Below are 15,404 nucleotides of genomic sequence, written 5' to 3'. Positions count from 1 at the left end.
GCCAAAATAGTATGAAAAAGAAGAGTAGCAAGAGGGGAACTTGCCTCACTTAGTATCAGAACATACAAAAAACTACTGTCATTAAATTAACCTGAAATTGGCAAAGGAATAGACAAAAGGATCAGAACAGAAAAGAGAATCCAGAAATGGACCCCAGTACATATGAGCTTTAATACATGACAAAGATAGTATTTAAATTCAGTGAGAAAGAAAGGTACTGGCACAACTAGATACTCATCTGTGAAGAAAATTAATTTCTACCTCATAATACACAGAATATCTACACAACGTATTCAAGAATAATTCCTAATTATACTGAAGATTTAACTTAAAAAGTAAAATAATACAAATCTCAAAAGAAAACTTAGAAAATACATATGGAATAAGGTATAGAAGAGACTTCTTAAACCAAGACAGAATGCCCAGAAGATATTAGGAAAAAACAGAATTATACGATGTGACAAATATAAACTTTTTATATAAGGTATACAAAAAGTAATTGTCAGATTTGGAAAAAACACCAAGGACTCTTAAAATTTTATGAAAAAAATGCAAGCAACTCAATTAAAAAGATAGGTAAAGTATATGAATAGCGAAATTAACAGAAGAGTATACTGAATGGCTTACAAACTCAAGCAAATATGTTCACTTGTAGCTCAGGCTAAGCGCTGGTACTAAAGCTAATAAAAATTAAAGTAATACTGAGGTGCTATACTTATCAAATTAATAAAAATCACAAAAAAGATGACAATACCCACTGCCAACAGGGATCAGGGTAAAGAGTGTCACATATTGTTTGTACTCCTTGGAAAAACAATATTATCTCTTATAATTAAAACTACAAACTGACGGTACTTCAATTAAAAAATTTAAAAAAAAACTATATATACCCTCTGACCCAGAAATCCCACTCCTGGAAATTTAATACACAGACACAAAAACATCATAAATGTAAGTATATATACATATATAAATATTTACTGCAGTAACATACAAAGTAGCAAAACAAATAAAAAACTAGAGCTGGAGTAAATATTAAATCCCTATCAACTGAGTAATGATTGAAAAATAAAGTACAGCTTCACCATGGACTATTATGAAATCATTAAAACAGTGAACTGAAGAGATTTGTACATGGAATGTTAAACAAGAAAAACAAGATGTAGAGTCATGTATATAATATCCACCCCAATTTGTAAAACAGCAATTAAAACTCTTAATTTATACACATATATATGTATACACAGCAATCATAGGAAAAAATGTGGACAATCACACAACAGTTAACTTGGGTGAATGGATGACTGGGGTTATGTGAACACGTGTTCTGTGTCTGGATGGTATATTAGTCAGTTCAGGTTGCCATACCAAAACACCATAGACTGGGTGGCTTATGAACAGAAATTTATTTCTCACAGCTCTGGAGGCTGAGCAGTCTAAGATCAAGGCACCAGCATGGTTGCTATCTGGTGAGAGCCCACTTCCTGGTTCACAGTCTTTTCACTATTACCTCACATGGAGAAAGGGACAGGGATCTCCCTGGGGCCTTTTTTATAAGGACACTAATCCCATTCATGAGAACGCTGCCCTCATGACCTAATCATCTCCCAAAGGCCCCACCTCTAAATACCATCACACTGGGGTATGACTTCAGTGTATGAATCTGAGCAGGGGCGGGGGAATGCAGGATGACCACAAACATTCAGTTTACAGCTGGTGGGTTTTGTGCGGTGAGAGAGAAGGGTTTACAGCCAAAAAGACAAGCTGAAAAGTAAAAAGAAAGGGAAAAACAAAAACAACTGCACCTAAAACTGCGCCAGTATTTTGTTAAAATTCTATTTCTGTAAGTATACGTGGATCTTTATGTGTATGTAGACATATATACGTCTGTGTCTGTGTACAGAGAGATGAATAAAAGTAAAATATGCTATTACAGGTATTACAGATAAACACCAACTTCGTATAACCAAAACTTACATTCAGTACCTAAACTTTTTCATTTTAAATTCTGATTGAAAACCTTCCTAAAATTTGTCACACGTTCCTGCTTTCTTACATAGGCTCTAACAATAACAGCTTTATATTCTACTGATGATTTGGCGTCAACATTGCATAACGGAAAAAAGCACATGCACCGGAGCCTGGCAGACCTTTATCCAAACCTGCTTTAACACTTATTTATCCTGTGGCACTAGACAAGTCTTTTCATCTTTCTAAGACTTGGTGTCCTCATCTGTTAAATGGAGAGAGCATTAGTGAAACTAATACAGTGCACTTCATAATTCTCATTATTAACTTCCGTTAATGAGCTACAATATGGAGATGTACTTGGTAAAGGACTGACTGCTCACACACAGAAGAGGTAAGCTAGCTATGCTATTAAACTTAGTTTGTCTCTCCTTACAGTTGTTCTATGTTTCCCTACCCTTTTGACATGAAGTAGTGACAGAGGGCTATTTATGAATCCAAACATAGTGAGTATCAAGACAGGACAGTAGTTAATATGACTTACCACTCAGTTACATTCCAGAATCAAAACGGAAACCACAAACAGAGCAAAGTATAAGATTTTGCTTCTCCTTGCTGTCCTTATATCTACTTTACCAGTAATCCTCTTACTTCACCTATTTTATCAAAAATGAGCACACAGTCACTGGGCTGGAGCCTAGTCTCTACCAAGAATAGAAAAATACATGAGTTTTAATACATAAATTTTGTTACATCTTCACTTTACAGTTGGGTTCTTAGCTATAGTCTGTATACTTGTATTACCACTTAGGGAGAGGGGAAAAAACTCTCCCTGTAACCCAAAAGTTGGTTACTACATTCAAAATTTAAAGATTATAAACAGTTATGCCCTTATACATGTCATCTTATCTCTTTTCTAAACATTATCGCAAGAATAATTTATTTGATGTGAGCATTTCCCTTTTATAATTTAAATTTTATAGGAGACTATTTCCTATCAAAGGGGGGGGGGCGTGAGCAACAATCTGCCTGTAGACAGCCAGATAAAGATCTTCCAGAAAAATCAATACAAGGAGCAAGATTAAAAGTCACAAGATCCTGAAATATCACCAGACGTTATGGGGAAGGAAGTGACAGGAAAAAAAGGTAGCTGAAGGTTCACAGATCTGATTGTATTTTCAACACTTTTTCAATAATGGTCTACAAATTTTTTACAACTCTCATTTTACTGGATGCAAACCAGAAACAGGAACAACAAAACCCAGTACTCTGACTCATAGAAGAGTTTGATTTGATCAATCAAACAGCATTTATTACCTGCTTAATATAAGTGATATTCAGCATCATAGGGCTAATACACAGATCAATAAAATGAGGATTCTTGCCTAAAGAAGCTCTCAGCTTGGGGTGCTGAGAGGAGAGTGACTCAGACAACGAAGAACTAATCACAACATAGTAAGTACTCAGTAAATGCCAGCTACTAATTGCAAAGGCAGTGGTAGAAGGACCTGAAATAAGAACACTAGTCCCTATGGAATGTTTACAACAATGTCCCTTGAGTACTAAATGAAAAAGTATGGACTTTATCCTGTTATGTGATGGTGCAAAAATTTCTAAGTGACAAGGCTGATGTATCTTTTAAAAGGTCACTCTGGCAGCAATGTGGCAGATGACCTGTGCTAAAGTAGTGTAAAAGACAATAAAGCAGTAAAACACGCCAATTAAGAACATGGGCTCTGGAGCTAAACTGGTTTTAAATACAGGCTAACATGAACTAGTTGTGTGACCTTGGATAAGCTACTTAACTACTTGGTCTCAATTTCCTCATCTGTAAATAGGACTAAATAGCTCTTACCTCTTAGGATTGTTGTTAAGAATTAAAAGAGTTAATTAATGAACAACAAGGTCCTACTGTATAGCACAGGGAACTATATGCAATACCTATTGCCTATGTAATAGCCTATAATGAAAAAGAATACAAAAAGGAATATATATAACTGAATCATTATGCTGTACACCAGAAATTAGCACAACGTTGTAAATCAACTATACTTCAATTTGAAAAAAAAAAGAGTTAAATAATGTAAAGCACTTACAGTAGTTCCTGGCACAAATTAAGTGCTCAATAAATAATATCTATTAATTGCATGAAAGAAAAACTGGAAGGAGGAAGTAGGAAGAATAGTTAGGAAATCAGGAAATAGTCTAGGAAAACAGAGATGAGACCAAAGAAGGGTATGCTTGCTTGGGTGCCTGAGATGATGACAATACTACCAGACAAACCAGGGGAAAGAAAAGGAAGAGGAAGATTAAGCCACTGTGCGTAGCTCCGGACATATTAGGGTTGAGGTTCCTACAGAACGTGGAAGTATACATGTCTACTGGTCATTGGAAAACACAGATAAGAAATTCAAAAGAAAAGTAACAACAAGAGACATGGATTCGAGAGTTATTAAAATGTGGATGTGGTGGTTGAAGCTGCGGTAATGAAAGAGAGTTCTCAGGGAGAAAGAGTACTGCAGGATCCTTAGGACCCAGGGCTCGAGGGTCACAGCAGGATCCACAGGAAGTCCAACATAACTGAGAACTGTCAATAAGACAGAGGACAAAATGGAGCCATGTGACATAATCCCTTCCGTCAAGAAGTTTTCAGTGTCACTAGGGAGACAAGACATGCACATATTAAACGAATTTTCTCATAATTGTTTAGGATTAATAAAAGTAACTCTAAAAACAGAGGTGGCAGACATTAGAATGGCAAGGAGAGAAAGGGAAATGAGGCTAAAAAGTGGAAAACCTAGTGGTAATATATAAAAGGGGCACTGGCATAGAGGAGAAAGCTAATTCCAAGATGGAAGAAGTAAAGGGGAAAATGAAAATTATTATTTATTGAATGTTTTCTTTATGCCAGTAACTGTCCTGCAATCTTCCAAGTATTTTTACCTTATTTAATCCTCATAATATTTCTATGAGACAAATATTATCCCCATTTTACAAGAGCAGTTTGAGGCATACCTAAGTTAAGTAATTTGCCCAAAGTTTTGCATCCAGTTTCAGGCATATGACAATTTAGGACTGGAACCTAGATGGAGGACCAAAGCCCATGATTTCTACACCACACCTCCACTTATTAAACTAGCAAAAGTAGAACATGTCAAAAGAGGAGAAGAAATAAAACCATAAAAACTATACTGGAAGAAAATCAGAATTATTTTCACTTATCTCACTACAGTAGAGCTACGTTTTTGAGAAATTATGAAAGGAAAACAAAACAAAAAAAATTTTAAACATTAAAAATAATCTTTCCATTTCAGAGGACAAGTAGGATTGCAGTCTCGTCCCTCAGGTCCCTTCCACACTGTCACCATGGTTGGCATTCTAAATGGCACACCTGACCATGTCACTCCTCCTCTCTTTATAATCTTTCCATAACTCCCTATCACCGACACAATTAAAATTTTTAAAAATCAACAGACCCAAAAGGAGAAAGCTATCTGATTAAGTCTAGAAACTCCTTAACCTGGAAGGAATAATAATAAAGAGGGAAAAAATTAACTTCTAAATTAAAGGCTCACTTGTAATTTGTAACCCTACTTTTCACACTTCAAAACTGTAAAATAAATGAAATTTCAAATGCCAGTTGAAGAGCAACATTGACACCTTGTGGTGAACATCGTAAAGTATCAAATGTGACAATGAGTGAAGTGTTTAATTAAATATGCCTGCTTACCTGAAAACTAACCCTTAATCCTAGAATTCCCAAGGGTTAAGAAGCAAAAATTCAGTTATCATCACACACATTGAATGTAAATTTGGAAAGAGCTGCTCTTACTTGGCAACGCTGAAATTAATCTAAATTCCTAACTATTGGCAAAAGAATAAAACCTCAGGTTTTTGTTTTCCGACAACACACCCATCTGAAGGAGCTATTTAATGCCAGGTTGTTAGGTGCTCCAAAATCCTTGACTCAGTCAAGATTTCCTATTTTTCTCTGACATTCACACATGAAACGTGGAAGGTATAAAAGCACATACTATGACACGTCAACACAGTGAGAGTTATTATCTAGAATTAATACTCTCAAAAAAGCAGAATCAGGAGATGCACCATCCTGACTCAAAACAGCACTGAGAATTTTGTGGAGTAAATGATATTAAAGAATCCAGACTCTTGCATTTTCATGTAAAATTACAGATCGAGAAATAACAATTTAATAAACCAAGAAATCATCAGGAAAAGAAAAGGTGTATTTTAAAAAATTACTCCATCCAGGAACAACATGGCCTGAGTTAAAGAGGAGAAACTATTAAAAAAAACTGATCAGCACAAAATTAATTTTCCCAGCAATCACTTTACATATACCATGGCAAAAACTGTGGGAAAAGAAGAATTTTTGACTGAGCGGATAGATGATGCTTACTCTGTACTGTCTGAGAGAACTATCAGAGAAAATTCCATTTTACTCATTAACTTTGACAACTACAATTTAAAGTTTCTAGATCCAGAGTAACTCTCTGGGTTCAGGTTATTTAGTTGATAAAGACACTTGATCTGGCTCAGAAAAAGCACATTGGTGTTACCAGCTATAAATGATTCACACAACGGTGATGAGAAGGCCTCCGTTAATAAGGCAATTCAAACTGCTGACACACCTGAAGAATCTAGAAGGCACTCCAGAAGTGAAACCCCCAAGAGCCATTTCATTGCACGATCCGGGTTAAATAACTAAGCAACTATCAGACAAACCTGATCATTCTGCATGGATAGAGGGCTCTGTGATTTTCAGAAAATTTGTCCATCATTATACTGTGTGCACCTTATAACCACCAGTCTAGGAAGGTAAGTGAGACTGTGAAAAGGGTTCTGTAAAATTTGCTTGTCAGAAAACCTTCATACCAGTCTCCAGTCTGGCTCTCACTTGGTGTGTGTCCCCTCAGACAAATAAATCATTTAACACCTCTTGGCTTCAGTTTCTGTGTTGAAGACAAAGGCTGATCCCCTGATGTATGAACACAAAAAACTTCCAGGAAAGTAAGATAATAGACGTGAAAATGCTTATAAACAAATTTGTAACATCACTGCTTCAGCATTTTAGATCAATCAGAGAGGTCACGTGAACTAGGATAAAGCAAGGATAACTCAAGCCAGAGTCACGTTAATCAATGCATTCTCTAATATACCAAGTTGATTCCCAAGATCCTAGTACAGAGCCTTCAATACTCCTTAAATCTCTTAGATTCCCTTAGATTCTATGATGTTACCTTTCCCAAGTCCTCCTCCTCCTCACTGACTTTTTATTCCTTTTTCTTTTAATTCTATTGGTTTCTCTAATAAGATCATTCAATCTCATAATTGGAAAATATCTTTAAAATAATAGTATCTATACCCTCATTTTACGGATGAAAACAGGTCAAGAAATATTAGTGGCTTACTCACATTTCAAACTATTTTCACACACCACTGTTTTCAACAGTTAAAACTCACTGTAGCCCCAAAATAATAGGCTCAAAAGTAAGTTATATATTTTGACCCCCTCCTGCTTTCTATCTCCACCATCCAATTACTAAATTCTGTCCATTCTGTTACATATCATAAGAAGTCAAAGTGAAAGCACCTCTCAGATAAGGATCAAAAGTTATCAAATGTTTGTGGTTACTTTAGTTGAAATCATTGTCTCTTAAGAGAACTTACATAGTCTACGTGACCAAACTCTCTATCATCATGTACAGTAAGATTCAAGATTTGCAAAGGAAAAGCCCATTTCAAAATGTTTAAAAATAAACAATCATCCAATTGGACAAAAGTCCAATCATCCTTCTGGACTCTTCCTCTAGTAGATACACAGAGGATGTCTAATGGTCTGAAATTTATGATGTGTTATGTAAACATCAGGAAAATACTGCCAAAATCAAATTTCAATGAATCATCTGTCTGAGTAGGGTGAACATAGGTTGAGTGTCACTGTTAACTTTATTTTAAATTGCTTTTATTTTGGTAGCCTGTCTCCTGGGAAAATGTCCTTGATGATCTACCACATTGAAAATTACAACCAAATTTAAAAATCTTTCAAAATTAAGCCCAGACATTATGAAAATATAGAGCTAAGGCAGTTGAGCCTCTGAGCATGAGATTCACGCAAAGCTCCTTTGCCTTGCCAAATATGATTTTTTAAAGATGAACAGCAGATCAAAACTCTAAGCTAAATCTGGGGCTATTGGAGGATTTTTCTAGTAATGCCGTAGTTGTTAAAATTTTGATAAGTCTAAATTTTGTACCTCTAGTTGCTGCTCTTTATAGTGCAGGAGATGGGAAAAAGCTCATGTCCCTGTTTTAAGACCAATGGCTTCCAATCATTCTTTCCCACTGTCCAGAGGGAAAAAATGGCTTTCCAAAGGCTTTGTAAAAAAGATAAACTTAAATCACTGTAGCTACAAAATTTATGAAGCTCTCACTAAAAAATGCTACGTCTGAGTAACAGCTTCTAAAGCTCCCATACATTTTCTCACACTGAAATGTCTCAAACTCAAAATGAGGAAGATTCTTTAGAAAACACAAGAGGACTCTAAGAAGTTTCTTACCGCAGCAAAGAGAAAACATCATAAGAATTACGAACACAGTTCTGATCCACCTGAAGAAGAATATTCTTCTGAGTATTTGAATAACCCTGAAAGACATTAATCAACAAATTAATCAAAGTGAAACAAAGTATGTGTCCAAATTAATCATGGTATTTGTCTTTTTAAATTATGATTTAATAACTCAGTAAATTCAAATCATTAAGAAATTAGAAAAAGTTAAATATCACTTCTACATAATTCAAGTTTAACTTTTTAGGCAAGTGAATTTAAAATAAATTTCTTCTAATATTTTCCCTTAAGAAACAATGTTTCATATTATAAATTTTGGTGAACTTCCCAGTAAAGCCCCAAAAGTCTTTTTAACATATTATGTGACTGAAGAAGAGTGTTAACAGTATTTCAAGTATGCATAGCCATCATATGTAATGTTTTTATCGGGGAAAAGTCATTCCAAGTTTTAATTAGGAATAACAGAAACAAAAATTTCCACTCAGTGGTATAAAGGTGGGGAGAGCAAGGATAGATTCTAGAGAGAATACAGCACAGTTCCATAAGAAGAACAGAACAGCTATCTGTCATTTTAGAAAGGCAATGTAAATAATAGTTAGAAAAAAGGACGCTGGACCCAGACCACCTGGATTACAACTTAAGCTCTTAATACACTAGCTCTGTAAGCTTGAGCAGAGCACCTAAACTCTCTTAGTTTAACTCTGGTTTCTTCATCTATAACATGGAGATAATATTACCTGTTCACAAACTGTTGTGGGGATTAAAAGAGCTAATATTTGTAAAGTCAACGGTATGTAATAAGCACCACATAAATACTTGCTATAATGCCAGTGTAAGCATTTTCTAAAAGTTACATTGCAAGCCCAGGAGTGGGATTCCTGGGTCATATGGTAAGTCTATTCCTAGTCTTTTGAGGAATCTCCACACTGTATCCAGAAGGAAATCTACTTCAGGATGACACCTGCACCCCAATGTTCATAGCAGCACTATTTACAATAGCCAAAACATGGAAACAGCCTAAATGTCCATCAACGGGTGACTGGATAAAGAAGAGGTTGTATATTTATACAATGGAATACTACTCAGCCATAAAAACCAACAACATAATGCCATTTGCAGCAACATGGATGCTCCTGGAGAATGTCATTCTAAGTGAAGTAAGCCAGAAAGAGAAAGAAAAATACCATATGAGATCGCTCATATGTGGAATCTAAAAAACAAAAACAAAAACAAACAAACAAAAACAAAGCGTAAATACAGGACAGAAATAGACTCACAGACAGAGAATACAGACTTGTGGTTACCAAGGGGGTGGAGGGTGGGAAGGGATAGACTGGGATTTCAAAATTGTAGAATAGATAAACAAGATTACACTGCATAGCACAGGGAAATATACACAAAATGTTATGATAACTCACAGAGAAAAAAATGTGACAATGAGTGTGTATATGTCCATGAATGACTGAAAAATTGTGCTGAACACTGGAATTTGACACAACATTGTAAAATGATTATAAATCAATAAAAAATGTTAAAAAAAAATAAAAATAAAAATAAAAAAATAAAATTGGAGTAAAAAAAAAAAGTTACATTGCTACAGACACTAAAAGGTTATTAGATGGAGAATATTATGAGCAACTTTATGCTAACAAATTTGACAACTTAGATAAAATTAAACAAACTACTTGAAAAAAATACAACATGCCAAAATTGACAAATAATAAAATAACAATATCTGAATAACACTATACTTATTTTTAAGTAACTGAAAATCTTCCCACACAAAAAGTCTAGGTCCAGATGGTTTCACTGAATTATATCAAATATTTAAGAAATAACATCAATTTAACAAAAACTTCATAAAACAGAGAAGGGAACAATTTCCAACTCGTAAGACTGGCATTACTGACATTAAAACTTGACAATCATACACACACACACACACACACACACACACACACAATTTTAGACCAATATCCCTCATGAATATAGACACAAAAATCCTTAACAAAATATTAGCAAGTTGAACCAGCAATACATTACAAGGATAAAACAATAACACATTATTATTGGCTGAACTTATCCTAAGACTACAAAGTTGGTTTAGCATTTAAAATCAATCAATTAGCAAATAAATGAAGCATTACAAATCTATCTTGATGAACACACAAAGATCTAGCTTGTGATGATAACAACATAAAGATGGGGGAACAGAGCTATATAGCAGAAAAATTTTATACAATATTAAAGCTAAGTTGGTATTAATTTGAACTAGATTATTATAAGTTAAGATGTTAATTGTAATCTTCAGGACAACTGCTAAGAAAATAATTAAAAGATACACAGTAAAAGAAATGAGAAGGGAATCAAAATGTTAACATGAGAAAATAACAAACACAAAAGAAGGTAGTAATGGAGAAAATGAAGAACAAAAAAGATACAGGATATAAGAAAACAAATTTTAAAATTGCATAAGTCCTTCCATATCTGTAATTACATTAAGTGTAAAAGGATTAAACACTTCAATTAAAAGGCAGAGATTGGCAGAGTCGATTTTCTTTTTAATGATCCACTATATGCTGTCTATAAGAGATTCACTTTAGAACCAAAAACACGAATAGGTTGAAAATGAAAGGATAGAAAGATATTCCATGTAAAGAATAACAAAAAGAGAACTAGAATAACTGTATTAATATCAGACAAATAGACATTAAGACAAAAAAAGTTACAAGAGACAAAAAAGGATATTATATAATAAAAAAGGATAAGATATAAATGATTATAAACATATATGCACCTGTCTATGGCCATACCACCCTGAATGCACCCGATCTCGTCTGATCTCGGAAGCTAAGCAGGGTCGGGCCTAGTTAGTACTTGGATGGGAAACATATATGCACCTGACAACATATAACAAATCATATGAAGCCAAAACTGACAAAACTAAAATGGGAAATAGCTGAAGTCAACATCCCAATTTTAACAATGGATAGCACAACCATACAAAAGATAGGCAAGAAAATAAAGGACATAAACAATACTATACATCAACTAGGTCTAACAGATGTATACAGCTACACCCAACAACAATATACATATCCTTCTCAAGTGCACATGGAACATTCTCCAGGATAGACCATATGTTCAGCCACAAAATAAGTCTCAACACATTTCTAAAAACTGAAATCATACAAAGTATCTTTTCTTACCACAATGGAATGAAACTAGAAATCAATAACAGAAGGAGACTTGGAAAATTCACAAAGTGCAAAGTAAACAGCAGACTCTTAAACAACCAGTGGGTCAAAGAACAAATTACAATGTAAATTATTAAATACTTTGAGTAGAATAAAAACGAAAGCACAACATACCAAAATGTATGGGATGCGGTGAAAAAGTGCTCAGAGGGAAATGTACACCTGTAAACATTTACATTTAAAAAAAGAAAGCACTCAAGTCAAAACCTAACCTTCTACCTTAAGGAACTAGAAAAAGAACAAACTAAACCCAAAGCAAGAAGGAAATAATAAAGACTAGGGCAGAGATCCATGAAATAGAGAATATAAAAACAATAAAGAAAGATCAACAGAATAAGTTAGTTTTTTGAAAAGAGCAACAAATTTGACAAACTTTAAGCTAGACTGACCAAGAGAAAAAGAAGACTCAGATCACTAAAATCAGGAATGAAAGTAAGAATGTTATCACCAGTATTACTGAAATAAAAAGTACTATACAAGAATACTATGAACAATTGTATGCCAACAAATCAGAAGACCTAGATAAGACGGAAATTCCTAGAAACATACAAACTCCCAAAAAAGACTCAAGAAGAAACAGACAATCTGAAGAGATCCACAACCTTTTGCAAAGAGTTTAGCTAAGCTACTCCATGGTACTGCTGCTTCCACATCCATATTGTTTGGCCAGGCAGCCTGCAGGGACGTTAAACTAACAGCAGACTCCCTTTCAGGGAAGTGCATGTCCTAGATAGCAGGATGCAGTCACAAGCAAATGTAGTTCCTGTTATGACTTGTGACCAGCAGTCTCCCTTGCTTCCCAGCACCTGTATGATTTACACACCCCTTAGATAAAAACCCCCATGGAGCTTACCCTGCTTTTTGGGTTTGAAATGACCAATCCAGCCCTAGCCCAGGAACCCCAAAGCACTCTACCCACAGACTGTAAATAAAGACATGTGTCCCAGGTCCTTCATCTCTCTGTCTGCCTCTCCGTGGTCCGTCAAGGCATCTATAATTCCTCCAGGACCTATGAGTAATAAACTTCCCTATTCCAATTACTCTTGTGGTTTGTTGTTGAATCATGACTCACCACCCAGCACCCTGTGCTCCACTTAACAAATGTTAATTTAATAAAGTCATAACATAAGCAAAGAAGTTAAATCAGTAATCATAAAACTCCCAACAAAGAAAGCCCAGAACTGCATGATTTAACTGGAGAATTCTACCAACTATTTAAAGAAAAAAAATAACACCAATCCTTCTCAAAGTCTTGCAGAAAATGGAAGAGGAGGAAATACTTAACTCATTCTATGAGATCAGTATTACCCTGATACCGAAGTCAGACAATAACATCACAAGAAAATTATATACCAATATCTCTTGTATATGTAACATATATGTTATAAAGGAAAAAACCCTCAAACAACACAGGGGTCGGAATTAGGGGTAGTGACCCTCACAAAGTTAAAAATCCACATATAACTTTACAGTCAAACTTCTATATCCACAGTTCCATCTGCATGGCTCTACATCCATGGATTCAACCAGCTATGGACTGTGTAGTGCTATAGCACATATTTATTGAAAAAAAAAAAGTCCACATATAAGTAGATTCATCCAGTTTGAGCACATGTTGTTCAAGGATCAACTGTACTAGCAATGCTAATTCAGTAGCCTATTAAAATTTAGGCTTATACCATCTGGCCCAGCAATTCCACTTCTGGGTATATACCCAAAAGAACTGAAAGCAAAGTACTCAAAGACATATTTGTGCATCCATGTTCACAGAAGCATTGGTTACAGTAGTCAAGGGGTGGGAGCAACCCAAGTGCTTATCAACAGAAGAACAGATAAACAAAATGTGGCATAGTCGTACAATGGAATATTACTTAGCCTTAAAAAGGAAAGAAATTCTGACAAATGCTGTAACATGGGTGACCCTTGAGGACATTATGATAAATAAAATAAGCCAATGACAAAGGTACACATGTTGTATGATTCCACTTATATAAGGTACCAAAAGTAGTCAAATTCATAGAAACTGAAAGTAGGAGGGTAAGTGCCAGGGCGTTGGGGGATGGGGAGTTAGTGCTTATTGGGTAGAGAGTTGCGGTTTTACAAGATGAAAAGAGTTCTGAAGATGGATAGCAGTGACAGTTACATAACAAATTGAAAAAACTAATGCCACCAAACTGTACACTTAAAATGGTTAAAATGGTAAGTTTTGTGTTATGTATATTTTAGCACTATTAAAAATAATTTTTAAACAGATTATACACCAGGAACAACTAGGATTTACCCAAGGTACGTATGGGTAGTTCAACAAATGAGAATCAATCAACTCAATATACCAAGTTGGAGGACTCACACTTTTCAATTTCAAAGCAACAGAAATCCAAACAGAGTGTTACTGGGATAAGGACAAACATATAAATCAATGGAATAGAACTGACAATACATAAACTCACATCTATGGTCAACTGATTTTAGACAAAGGTGCCAGGACTGAGAAAGAACAGTCTTTTCAACAAATGATGTTGAAACAACTGGATGGCCACACGCAAAAGACGCAAAAGACGCAAAAGAATGAAGTTGGACACATTCCTAACGCCCTATATAAAAATTACAATTAGGATCAAAGACTTAAGTGTAAGAGCTAAAACCATAAAACCACTAGAAGAAAGCACAAGAGTGTATCTATATAACCTTGGATCTGCCAGTGGATTCTTAGATATGATGCCAGAAGCCTGAGCAAAAAAAAAAAAAAAAATAGATAAATTGGACTTCATCAAAATTAAACTTCTGTGCACCAAAGGACACTATAAAGAAAGTGAAAAAACAACACACAAAATATCTGAAATTCATATATCTGAAAAAGGTCCAATGTCCAGAAAATATACGTAACTCTGACAACCCATCAACAAAAAGACAAACAACCCAACTAAAAAACAGGCAACGGATTTAAAGAGACATTTCTCCAAAAAAGATATACAAAGAGCCAACAAGCACATGAAAAGATGCTCAACATCATTAGTCATTACGGAAATGCAAATCAAAATCACAACGAGATACCACTTCATACTCAACTAGGAAAAGTAAAAAATAAATAAAATTTTTTTAAAAAACAGAAAATAAGCATTGGTAAGGATGTTGAGAAATGAGAACCCTAGTACAGTGCTGTTGGGAACATAAAATGGTCACCAGCTGTGGAAAAATGTTTGGCAATTCCTCAAAAAATTAAACATAGAATTACTATATCATCTAGCAATTCCACTCCTAGGTATGTGTCCAAAATAACCGAAAACAAATATTTGTGCATAAACGTTCATAGCAGCACTGTTCACAACAGCCAAAAGGTAGAAACAACTCAAGTATCTATCAGTGGATGACTGGATAAACAAAATGTAGTATATCCATACATTGAGATATTACTCAGCCATAAAAAGAAAAGATGTATTGCATATGGATGCATATCAAAAACATTAAGCCAAGTGAAAACAGCCAGACATAAAAGGCTACATATTCCATGATTCCATTTATATGAAATACTCAGAACAGATAAGCCCACAGACAGAGAAGCAGGGTGGTGTTTGCCAGGGGGTTGAGGAGC

General features: G+C 34.9%; 1 protein-coding gene across 1 annotated transcript in view; it reads right to left on the bottom strand.

Moving 5' to 3' along the window:
* The window catches only part of UVRAG (UV radiation resistance associated), a 254,299-nt gene that overhangs the window by 179,237 nt on the left and 59,658 nt on the right, over positions 1–15,404 (bottom strand). Inside the window, exon 6 of the mRNA XM_074372672.1 lies at positions 8,547–8,632. Within this exon, the coding sequence (XP_074228773.1) occupies positions 8,547–8,632 (86 nt within the window). The remainder of the gene's footprint in view (positions 1–8,546; positions 8,633–15,404) is intronic.

Source organism: Camelus bactrianus, chromosome 10 (assembly GCF_048773025.1).
Source record: "Camelus bactrianus isolate YW-2024 breed Bactrian camel chromosome 10, ASM4877302v1, whole genome shotgun sequence".
NCBI classification, from domain to species: Eukaryota; Metazoa; Chordata; class Mammalia; order Artiodactyla; family Camelidae; genus Camelus; species Camelus bactrianus.
The sequence above is the reverse complement of the archived record's forward strand: the minus strand, read 5'-3'. Positions and strand labels throughout refer to the sequence as shown.